We start from the raw sequence: 12,113 nt of genomic DNA on the forward strand, positions 1-12,113 counted from the left end.
GTTGCCAACAGTCTGTTGTAGCACAGTCCATTAAAAGTGAACTTCGTTGCATTAATGAAATATGTAGAACAAACTAATGCTGAAATATGGTCCGTTATATCCGAAAGTGTTGTACAGGGGTCCATTGTAACAAGCACAGACTATTGCGTTGTTCATTATACCCATCTGGAGTAGCATGCTAGGCACTCCGCCAGTTAAACCTATCCGGAATTCATTAAGAGCCTCTCTCTAACCACCCTGCTTCAATATGGTTCAACATCAAACTACAACACCAAATTTCAGATGTACGTACATCAAGACATCTAGTGCATGCCTAGCCCTTACCTGAGCGACCTTTATTTATAAGGGATAAGGGTTGATGTGCAAAGTTTTTGTAATGGTGACTATTTAAATAGACATATAGAGTTGCACTATGATGTTGGCGGGCCTAGCTTTGCAGTGGGTGTGCTGCAGTTTTTGCTAACTACTTGTTATTTGCTCTACTGGACACACAGAAAAATGAAAAAAATTTACCTTGGGAGTAGTGTAGGGCTGTTTCCATGGCCAGGCGACGTGTTGTGTTCCACCGCACCTTTTCTGAACTGTTTGGAATGCGAGGTAGGCCTGTTTCAGAGTCGTTGGCTGGCCACCATCCTTGCCAAATGTACATCTCATGACGGTTGTCAAGGAAGAATACAGCTGCAAGGAAGAAAGCCAACTATTTACTAGTGCAGATGTACCCATTTAAAACTTAAACAAGGCACTACTGTGAATAACATTTTCTCTTGAATTCTTGCTCTGCAGCACGAACCAGTCAAAATGCAAACAGAACAACCATGACATAACAATGTAGGCTAATGCAACAGACAAAACTTTTTCAGTTATGTATCAAAGCGTCCATAATTTGTATGCGTTTAAATTGTACCTGGCTGAATAGTGAACGTCACAAGTAAAGACAAACTCACTGCAGGAAGAATACACGTGGAAAAAGGTGGTTGGTTAATTTTTTGGTTAACTCGAAACCGTACGGCTGGCCCCCACACATTTCCATGGGCCTAAATTTATTCTTTTGATCCGGCAATTGGCCTTTGCCAACTTCACTGGTTAGCATGCACGTGCCTGATACCCAAGGCGACCCCAATAGTGGCAGCGTCCTTCTTGGAAATGCTTAGGGAATAGCGAATGTGTCCACTTCCCTCTAAATATACAATTTTCTGCCTGCCCACGCAATACTTTCTAGTGAAAATGGTAGCTCACTATGAATGGTCACATATTTACTTATTTTAATTGTTTTTTTTTTTTTCAGAAAAATTGTTCCCCAAGTTGGCTGCACAGTGCAATCAGATATGAAACCAAAACCAGATTCACAGCATACGCAACAGCTTATCGCAACTGCAAGCCTAGCCAGCGCCATCGCCACTGAATTCCCGAGATGGCAACAGAACAATTTCTCACATAGCAAGACAACAACAACGCAGTGCTTTCAGTATAATCATGAAAGCTAATTCAAGAGGTATGTTATTTTACATGCTAAGCTAGCGGCAACAAGTTATGCCACGCATTTTTGGGTTTCTGTAGAACTGCGTGCGTCGCAGGACAAACTAGCGAAAAACTGGCGAAGCGGTTAGTCATAGTTGTGCGATAAATACAGAATGTCAAATGCACAATAGACTGCGTGGGAGATGACATGTTGCAGTTTACAGAAAGCAATAAAGCGCTGCCTGAGAATGATGATGATGGACATTAAGTGAAACTAAATTTCCATTTTGTGAAGGTAGAGTTCACTGGTTTCATCTCTTGCTGCCAGAATCGGGGGCATGTTACATTTTCTAGGCATAAAATTATGTGCACATAAGACTTACTTTGCTTAGAAGCTCGAATGTCATTTCTACATTAGTTTTCTACTCTGAACCCATAAAAGGTGCTTGCGCATTAGATTCAAGGGTGAGTTAGGATCTGGCAAATACTGCGAGATGAATCACCAGTGTTTCAGTGTCTTTTTGTTCTTGTTCAATATGACAAGTCCAATAATTTAATCACTTTCATTTGTCCCATACAGGTCGAATTAACATAAGTGGACTGCAGTTTACGGTCTAAACCAGATCCTTTTTTCATGGCACCTGTAACAGACTCTGGCTTATCAAATAAGTCAGCTCAGGAGGATTAATTGAGTGAGAATCAGCCTCAGCCCAAGAGCTCCTGGTGTACTTCGCAAGCTCACCTGGCTGTGGAGCATTGTACAGGTCTGACTGCAAGAACGGATAGGCACAAGGCACGTCAGTCTTCTGAAAGGGGCAGAACACCTCGTTCGCTTCAAAGGTGCCAGACACCAGTGTCATGTGGAAGAGTCTTGGCGTGAAATCGAAATCGAGTGTGCCTGCAGAATATGAAACAAATTCTTATTTTTGAAGGCAGCAGTTCATCAATGAATTGCAACATTTCTGGAACAATGAGCACTGCCTTAATACAGCTATACAGCAATATCATATAAACGTCACTATCAAACAAGTTCAAAGAATTTCATCAGCCTGCAACATGTGGTTAACTTATGATCTTTTCAAGATGCTCAACTGAATAACGTTCTTTCAAATAGCTTGGTGGTGCTTTGCAAAGTTGATAAAAGATAACAATGTAATAAACTTAGTTTTCTACCTGAAGACCCTTTTTGAGGCTTTCGAGGGTTTTGTGGCATCACCTTATGTTGAGGCTCGTGAAGTGCCCAGTCTTTTTTTGCTAATTGTAAGACAGCTCATACATGACAAATACGGCAACTAGACGACATTTTTGGCATGCATGTTTAATGCTAGACAAACTTTTGATGAGATTCACATAAAAGTTAGCAAAATGGCGTGAGCTATGAATTATGTCAATGTTGAGGTCATCTTTTAGGTTAACTACAGTCAAATCCACTTATAATGATCCCAGATACAATTATTAATCAATTATAATGCTTGCACTTCCCTGTATCTACGGTTTTCCAGCTATGCCTATTGTAAATGTGTCCAGATATAACTTAACATATTCAAAAGCATAGTACTGTTACAAGAAACACTTCAAACTCGCACACTATGCTTAGTTGTATGATTTGGACCAAGACCAATTTGGATCAACAGTCCCTCGAGAGTTGCTATCTTATCATTGCTGTTGCATACCACTTGCTGCACACTGCACACTGCACTGCACTGCACACTTGCTGCATTGCATACCACTGCTGCACAAAGTTGCAAAGTGGTTACCACACAGTCCCCTGTGTAGTAGCCACAGTAACAGGGAGACCACAGTTCGTCAACGCTCCCTTTATGTCTTTGCTGATACCGGTTCATGAGGGCATATTACGTTTTCGACTTCATACTTTTATGGCCGAAATGACAGAAAACATAACTATGGCATGCGTGTGGCTGATGTTGCAGCTGTAATGGCAAGACCTTTGAAAAATGCCAGCAAGCTGCACTAGTTTCCACTTCCACTTCCGCTTTGCTATGGTATGCAGAATTAATTCACGTCCCACTTATAAGTAACATACATTAAGCTCTAGAAGAAAAAATGGTGGGTGCACTCTTAGTTTTGAAATGGCCAGATAGGCACCGACCCAGCCCTATTTTGAAGGAGCTACGACACTACATTTCGTTCTTAGGATGACATTTTTAACAGAAATTCGCAGTTAGATGGGGAAAAGTGTAGGCGCCACAAATAGAGATACTGAAAATCTGATTCACATGAAACTGCTGTGTAGTTATACTAATTACCAACATCACATTCACTGTCCTTACCTGCAAATATTGAAGGGATCGTTCACGTATAACAAACTACTGATAAAATGATCGCTTCACGCGGAACTTTCAAGTGCGTTGCAACAGGTTTGACTGTACATGAAGTGTTGAATTATCTGTGTTTCAATTTGCTACTATTTGTAGATAAAATCAAATTGTTTGACCAGTTCGAATTTTATTCAAATGTAAAGTTCACAGGGGGTGGGGTGTCGGGGGGACAAATCACATCGATCACATAACCGTCATAGTAACAACGCGCTAGATAATCCTTTCCGTGCGTGGCGCAGCTGTCGGCTTGCAGGGGTCGTCAAAAGAACACTAGGCAAAGTTTGATGTGAAGTATTTACACACTGCAACTTAAAATTGCATAGATCATACAAAAGGCCTACCAGAGTAATGATTTCTTTGAAGTTACCAGCAACTTCCAACGAATAGTTGCAATTGTGGCAATTGCAAACCTGCAATATTAGTATCTAGTAAACACAGAAATATTGATTATTGACTGAGTAATGTATTGAAGCAATATGGCAGTAGCCTGGAATTAGGTCTGCAACCCTTGTGTTCAGCAGCAGACTACCACAGTCACCGAGTTAACATGGCAGGTCTAAGCATTGAAAGAGCCAATGCAGAGTAGTCACAATCTCTTGAAAGAGCATTTGGAAAAGGTATGGTGACTGAGCTGGTGAAAAACTCTGGGGTGTTATGTGCCAAAGTGGCAATATGATTATGAGGCCCGCCGTAGTGGGGGACTAAGGATTAACTTCAACCACCTGGGTTTCTTTAACATGCACCCAAAGCATAGTACACGTGTTTTTTGCATTTCACCCCAATCAAAATGCGGCCACTGCAGCCAGCAATCAAACCTGTGACCTAGTGCTTAATAGCACAATCCCATATCCAATAAGCCATTGTAGCTGGAGGATGGGTTGGTGAAGCGACACAAAGGAATGTATATCAGCACATTTGTGAGATGTAAGTGTCATATTAAGGGCACACTCACTGTCTAAGAGTGAAACAAACAGGTGCTGTTTCTTCTTCTTGTCACCACCAAATGCATCCCAAAACCCTCGCTCCTCAGCACCTTCTCTCACTTCTGTTAGTTTCGGCTCCACGTCCTTTGCTATGGCCATCTCTGCTGGTGTTCTGCAACAATGTCACAACAATACAAAATGATAATCATGATAAGCAAGGCATGTGTTATTTGCACTTCTTACACTTGCAGACTGTGAAAAGGAGGTTGGATGCCAGCTACGGTGGATCCACTTATACAAAGCATGCCGGCAATCGCTCTGCCAGCAACTGCCGTTTCCCTGACTTATGTGGAGAAAAAAAGATTGTCAAGTTCCATTAATTCGACTCTAACAGGACCAATGAAATCGGTCTAATTATCTGGCAGGTCGGATTAAACAAGCGGCAGAAAAATAAATTCACTGAAAATTCATTTGGCAGCATGTTTCCAGATTCTAACATGTCCATGAATCGAACATGTACCCATTCATTTGGGTTCAAAGTAGAAAACCAATGTAAAAATGACATTGGAGCTCCTAAACAAAGCAGAAATCCAATGTGCACACAATTCTTTACCTAGGAAGAAAAACGTAGCATGCCCTCTATTCTAACCGATGAGTACAATCAACCCACGGAGGGAAAAATAATGTTTCCCTCTATATTAGTCAAACAATTATCAAAATAACATGCACTCATGAGCATCTACTGTTGCTTAAGGCATCATTCAAACAGATTATATGTAAGATCGAAAAATTGACAACCCAAGTGAAGCTTCTAGTATTTGAAAATTATACTGCTGAGCCAACCAAAGCACATTTTTGCAGCTTTCCTTTGGAAAAGTGCTAGGAGCACTGGAAGCTAGTTTCAACAATATCTCCAGTTGAACTGTCCTTTTTCCAGACTCCCCTATGCACATTTTCTTGCTTTAAAGTAAGGGTGTGCAAATATCAACAATGTTTTTATACAAATCGAATACAAATACTTAGCTTTGAATATCGAATAATGACATGCACATGCATTTATTAGCAAGTTGGGTTAATTTGCTATGTCGGAATGTTCCAATCACATTGTCAATGTTAAAAAACGAGACTAGTAAGCCGTTATATAAAATCATTGTGTATTCGGCTCATGTTAACTTGGAAAATTGAGTAATTCCCAATAGCTGTCCTTGCCAGCCTGTGCGTTATTATATTGCATCAAATGCTCCCAAACGCGGAGGCATTTGACCCTGTGCCAGTCGTCCCTCATTGCACTTGCTGTCAAGCAATAAGCTCAAAATCGGAGATGGCGCTGTGAAAAAAAAAAAATAAGTGCCACCTCGCCACCTGCAAACCTGTGCTCCTTGCTGCTGAGAGGCTGGCTTTCCCGCAAACATTAGGCGTTTAATGGCTGAGTGCGCTTTACAGGCGAAATTTCGCCAACACACGAAATTATCACAAATTTCAGCACAAAATTGCCCCAATACGCTAGACATAGAAACAAATGCTAAGAAGTGTGTTTTCTCCTGCACAGCCAGCAATATATTCGGCTTGATTAGAATATTCGAACCCAACCGAATATTTGAACATTTTCGAATATCTATTTTTCGCATTGAATATGAATACTAAAGATATAATATTCGATAATATTCGAACTTTTCGAATATTTGCATGCCCCTGCATTAAAATATTTCTGGGGCATGTCAAGAATTGGCGTTTTCGGCAGAAGATGACGTCTTCAATGCATTCTGTGTGCCCTACACACTGCCAAAATGGACACTGCAACTATTAGAGCTGCCACTGGGATCGGTCACATGCATATGATCAGCCAAGTTTGAATTATTTTATGAAGGCTCACTTCGAATCTAAATTAAAATTTTGTCCCACAGAAATCTACCAGCGTCGACCGTAACCTACCGTCATGATTGAAATAACTGGAGTCAAATTAACAAAAGTCAAATTCGCGGAAGTCAAATTCGCGGAAGTCAAATTCGCGGAAGTCAAATTCGCGGAAGTCAAATTCGCGGAAGTCAAGTTCGCGGAAGTCAAGTTCGCGGAAGTCAAGTTCGCGGAAGTCAAGTTCGCGGAAGTCAAGTTCGCGGAAGTCAAATTCGCGGAAGTCAAATTCGCGGAAGTCAAATTAACGGAAGTCAAATTAACGGAAGTCAAATTAACGGAAGTCTATTGTACCACTGAGCTACATGTGACCTAGGCATGTCAATTAGCCCCATTGCTGTGCACAAAGCAATTGCACAGAGCAAAGGTAGGATGTCTAGACTCCTCCAAGTCCAGTCTTACTACATCAAGCAATTGGTGGCTATTAGCAAGTAGAGTGGAATCTCGTTGATACAAATTCTACGGGGTCACGAAAAATATTTGCGTCATTGGAAATTCGTATCACTGAAAACACTGAAAACTGGCAACCTAAATTAACGAAATTCACAGCAACAAATTTTTAATGCGATAGCGTTAAGGACCCCCTGTCTCAGAAAATCCATTGTCGGTGTGGACGGCGGCGGAGTTGTCCGCGAGCGAAGATTCCAGCATACATTTAGGTATATGTATATACCACTCCTTGCCATATGACATCTGACATGCAGTATACGCGGGCTATATTGCCACACCATTCTATCATGAAAGTTGCGCATACCTTGGCTTACATTCTTGACAAAGTTATTCCTCAGGTTTTTGAGAATGACAACCAAAAAACAAATGTCATGAAATAAAACAACAAAAACGCATGCCTTTTATGTTAAATCTTCTAAGACAAATATTAGAAGTGCAAAACAATAACACGCCTGAAAATTAGGTTTTTTAGCACGGCTGTACACAACCTCCGGGACCGGCCCATGCAAGAGGCCGTCTACCAGAAAGCTCGCCTTTGTGCCAGCGTTTCCTGGTAAACATTGTGGTTACATAAGCTGCAGTTGCTGGGAAGTGCGAGAATCAGTCTGGGAAATAGTCTGAGAAGCATCTTTGAATGCTATTGCATTCCAATCTATAAGCCAAAGCTTAAAGGGACACTAAAGGTTACCAGAAAGTCAAGTTAAAGTGGTAGAGCAATGTTCTAGAACGTCTAAGGCGTCAATATAATCGCGAACAGAGCTTTAGTAACCGAGAAATTGAGGTAAATGCATGACACGATTTGAGACCCCCCAGCGACATTCCGGTACTAAACCGATGACGTAAGGTCTCCCCGTAATTTATGTTACTAATACTCAACTACTCGTATTAAAAATATCATTTCATTCGATTATAAAACGGAAAAAAATGCTACTTGTCTACGTCTATTCGATTCTAAGAAAAAATAACATTTTGACATTGCCCTTCAGTAATATGGGCGTTCGAAAGGTTTCGTTTTCGCTCGACTCTGCGCGCTCGACCCTGCGCCGCGCACGCTTTGGAGTTTCAGTACTTTCGTTATCGCGTCGTGCTGTGAGGGTTCTGCTGGCTCGCGAAACTTTCATTTGGAACAAGCAGCGAGAATGCCACGTCCATGTGATGTCGTGGGAAGCCCTCGTTGCTTTCCCGCTCCGGAGAGCCGGTGTCGAGGCCACCGTCGTAGTACGCAACGACGCCGGCAGTGCGAGCCCTCAGCAGCAGGTTGCGCTCGTCGGTGCTCAAATCGCTGAAGTTGAGCCCACCATCGCGAGCCAATCTGTCGGTGTCAGGGTCCATTGCGACGAGCGTCGAAGTTAGCGTCATAGAATGAAGTACCAGCTTATGGGCGTATTGCGGTATAGTAGCGGCGCCTGGTGGCGGTGCGGGAAACGACATCTGGGTCATGCCAGCTTGGCTGTGGCGAAGCACGTTTCTAGGCCGAGTTTTGCGTCGATTCGCACTTTTTTATGCCCTGTTGCGAGTGCGAAAAGGCTCACAGACCAAGCCGACCACGCTGCGAGCTCGCCGCAGCCTATAGTTTAACGAAAACGGACTCTCCGTGTGCCGTGGGACGTAATGCGTTCCTCCTTCCGCTAGCCACCATACTCCCGCTTTCGCACTGCTGTCGGCTCTGTCTTGGCTCTGTTTCTGGCCGCGCGTTTGCGTTTTGCGCAGAAAAGCCGTAGCGCCGTCTGCGGACGCCGTTCTACTCACCGATGGCGCAACGTCACTATGAGACCATGATGTCAGTTCTCCTCGATCGGAGGGCGGGCGATTTGAACTGCGCTAGAGGTACGCGGACGCTTCAGAACGCATTTTCTCTTAAAATAAGTCTCTCCTTGGCACGAAACAAGCGTTTCGAGGTTTCTGTGATGGTATTTCAACAGTCCACGTTGACTTAATAGTAACCTTTAGTGTCCCTTTAAGGATCCTCCAATTTCTCACTTAGAGAAGCAAGAAGTATACCGAAAAAAAAAATAATTTATTTGGGGCAGAAGAACTCCCTGCTGTCCTATTTCTTTCTTGTCAGGCCACCCAGTAGACATCTTTCAAATCTATAAAGATGCGTGCACGTGTCGTCGCTGAACTCACCCGAGGCCATAGCATGCCTCAGGATGTCAAGAGCGTGCAGTGTTTCGCCTTTGTTATCACTCAAATTTGCAGCCTCAAACATGGCCTCAATGAGAATGTCCTTAACCATGCGCACACAAGTAGCAAGGTTGTCGTCCGCGATGACGAAATCGTGCATGAAGCACCCAGCATCCCCCCCAAGCTGGCCCTAGTCCTCAATTGCCGGGTCCTCCAGCTCAGGGTGCATCTCTGTAGCACTCCTGATGAAGCCACACTTATTGAAACAGTTGGCTATCATAACTGGCGTGACTCGGTCCCAAGCCATGGCTATAAAGTGAGTAGCGTCCATCAGGCTTATTCACAAGTCACCATCCTTATGATCAAATCAGCTTGTTCCCAGTTGCCAATTTCGCACGAAAAATGTTGTACAATTAGGGAAAAACCAGACGAGGCAACAGGTGACATTCATATTGCTTATAGGTTTAACGGTTATTACAGGGTTTGATGATGGATGCTGTTTTGCACGATTTTATTTTTCACCTTACCTAACCCATATCTCAAGTACAGTAAAACCTCGTTAAACCACACCCGCTTAATGAGTGGTTTCGTTTTAAAAGTAGTAAAGTTAAAAATTAGACATTTGTACTATCGAACGTGACACGAAGTCGGCGCTGGCACGCGACAGGAATCTGCTAATCCTTCTCAAGATGTAAACGAAGCCAGTCTATGTTTCAACCCTTCGAGAAGTCTTCCGCTCTGATAAATTAAGCAATGTTTCAGCGACTGCAAGCCAGCACTCCAGGCATTCTAGCAGGGATTAGGGATGGACATCAGCCTAAAGCACAACATTCTTTTCATTTTTAATTTTCTTACAGACAGTGGTCATTTTGAAGACACATGCATGCAATAAATTGCAAGTGTTCCCGAACGAATTCACAGTGAGGCCAGTGATATTGCAAATGGCATTTCCAGGCTTCAGAAACACCTAACCAAACGAATGCGATATCCGATGAACCAGGCAGTCAAAGCTGAAAAGCAAGAGATGCACTGTGCACGCATATCGTAAATCTGTATCACCTGAAACAATGATCAGTTAAATTGTAAGAGGGAGCTGAGCTCCCCAAAAACATAGGACGGGTTGAGACAGAGTAGAGACTCACTCTTCCACAATGGACTTTGCTGCAGCCTGCGCCACTTCCAGGGAGTGTGGGTTGCACTTGGCCCCATGCCACAGGTACATGCGCCCGGTGGAGCAACTCAGCAGCAGGAAGGAGCCACGGCTACGGAGGTTCTCAACACCAACCGGTGTCTCCACCAGAGCTGCCTCCAAGGGGCACTCGCCACGAACCACAAACATGCGCCAGTCTCCTACAATGGGGGCAACATCACTTGACGAGGGAGGTCACACTACCCAGACAACACTTCAGCATTGTGCCGATGACAACTTATTCACCGTTTGCTTGATTTGTTGGCTGATAAGGTGCATGATTAGCCAAGTGAATGAGTGATTATGTTTTAAGCCTCTGAGCTACATCTGGGCTATGGGGAACGTCACAGTGGAGGGGTGTGCATCAAATTTGCCCACACAAAGCTGTTCAAATGGGTGGTTAGGGCAAAAAAATCAAGACAAGCTGAATTGGTAGATTAACCTTGCTCTAAAACATCCAAAGAATCACTCAAGCATCCCATCAAGGATAGAGCTTTCGTAAGGGGAAAACAAAGTAGGCAAAGAAAAGGATTAGAGCCATTCCTGTGAAAATACAGCCCCTGATGTCTATGTCCTGCTTAAAAATGAATATAACCGATCCCAAATATATCAAACTCAAAGGAGATTGCGAAATGGTTTAATATATCAATAATCTGAAATCTAAAATATGCTTATCTGGAGCCTCTCCAAGACCTCCACACATCCAACAGTTTCCCCCAAGATCATAAAAACCGGGAACTTGACAATTTACTTCTATAAGGCCATGTAAGACACACAGAACGACTTATTTTTTGCTCACGAATGTTGCTAGTTGTTTGCACTGCTTAATGGCCTGATATACTGATTGCAACGCTAACCCTAAAAGCCTGTGTCCCCAGGCACGAGACCGCAGTGCACCTTGCGTGTATCCAAGTGAGTGCTTGTTGTGCATTTATATCCAAGACAAGGTTGAAATGGGTGCATCATGGATGCAAGCTAGCCTGTACAGATACAACATATGCTACCATCAGTGCAATTGTGCGGTGAATCACACGTAAGTGTGTCTGGCCACCATGTATGTTACACTACTGTAATGGCAAAGAATGCCACAAGTGAAAAAAGAGGAAGAGAAGGGCAAGCAGAAGAATAGAGTAGCGTCAGGGGAATAATTGGTTCTTGGTACAGCCGAGATTTGGGTGTGTCGTGGACCGCTTGGAACCCATTCAGGGCGCCGAACTCCCATTACAGTACCAACAATATGCTGCTGAAACAGCTTATGGTCAGATGTGGGCAATGGGCCACATCCCCTCTTGTGTGCTGCTCAGCACTCCTGACACCTTGCGGCTGGTATGTCTCTTCGTTCCAAGCTTTTCCCCTCCAGAATCCTAAAATACCATTCTACGAAAGCCCTTGTTCACAAGACAAACCTGGCAGAGCAGCATCTCCAGTTCAGTATCCCATGCCCAGCGCCACTGAGTGAAAACATTGGACTGGGATGCCTTTTGGGTTTTTGAAGCAGAGTGGCGATCTGCTCCTGCCAATAATGAACAGCCGCAGTTTACATTACTGTACTTCAACATCGCATTATCCTACAGCATCACACAAAGGACAGCCAAACTGTCAGAGTAAAATGGCTGCCTTTACTGCACCATTAAGCAATGGAGGTGAGGCTAATCTGGGCAACAATACCTCACATCTTGAATGTGGGTTAACAGTAGCCCTCTTTACTGTTTGCTGCTC

At 43.4% G+C, this 12,113-nt stretch overlaps 1 protein-coding gene across 2 annotated transcripts in view; it reads right to left on the reverse strand.

Annotated features, from left to right (window-relative positions):
• LOC135911326 (supervillin-like) overlaps positions 1–12,113 on the reverse strand; it is a 174,012-nt gene that overhangs the window by 12,109 nt on the left and 149,790 nt on the right. For both annotated transcript variants that reach the window (XM_065443552.2, XM_065443553.2), the window contains exons 30-33: positions 10,348–10,555; positions 4,750–4,892; positions 2,201–2,356; positions 514–678 (exon numbers count right to left, since the gene is read on the reverse strand). In XM_065443552.2, the coding sequence (XP_065299624.2) occupies positions 514–678; positions 2,201–2,356; positions 4,750–4,892; positions 10,348–10,555 (672 nt within the window). The remainder of the gene's footprint in view (positions 1–513; positions 679–2,200; positions 2,357–4,749; positions 4,893–10,347; positions 10,556–12,113) is intronic.

This window comes from Dermacentor albipictus, chromosome 1, assembly GCF_038994185.2.
Source record: "Dermacentor albipictus isolate Rhodes 1998 colony chromosome 1, USDA_Dalb.pri_finalv2, whole genome shotgun sequence".
In the NCBI taxonomy this organism is placed as follows: domain Eukaryota; kingdom Metazoa; phylum Arthropoda; class Arachnida; order Ixodida; family Ixodidae; genus Dermacentor; species Dermacentor albipictus.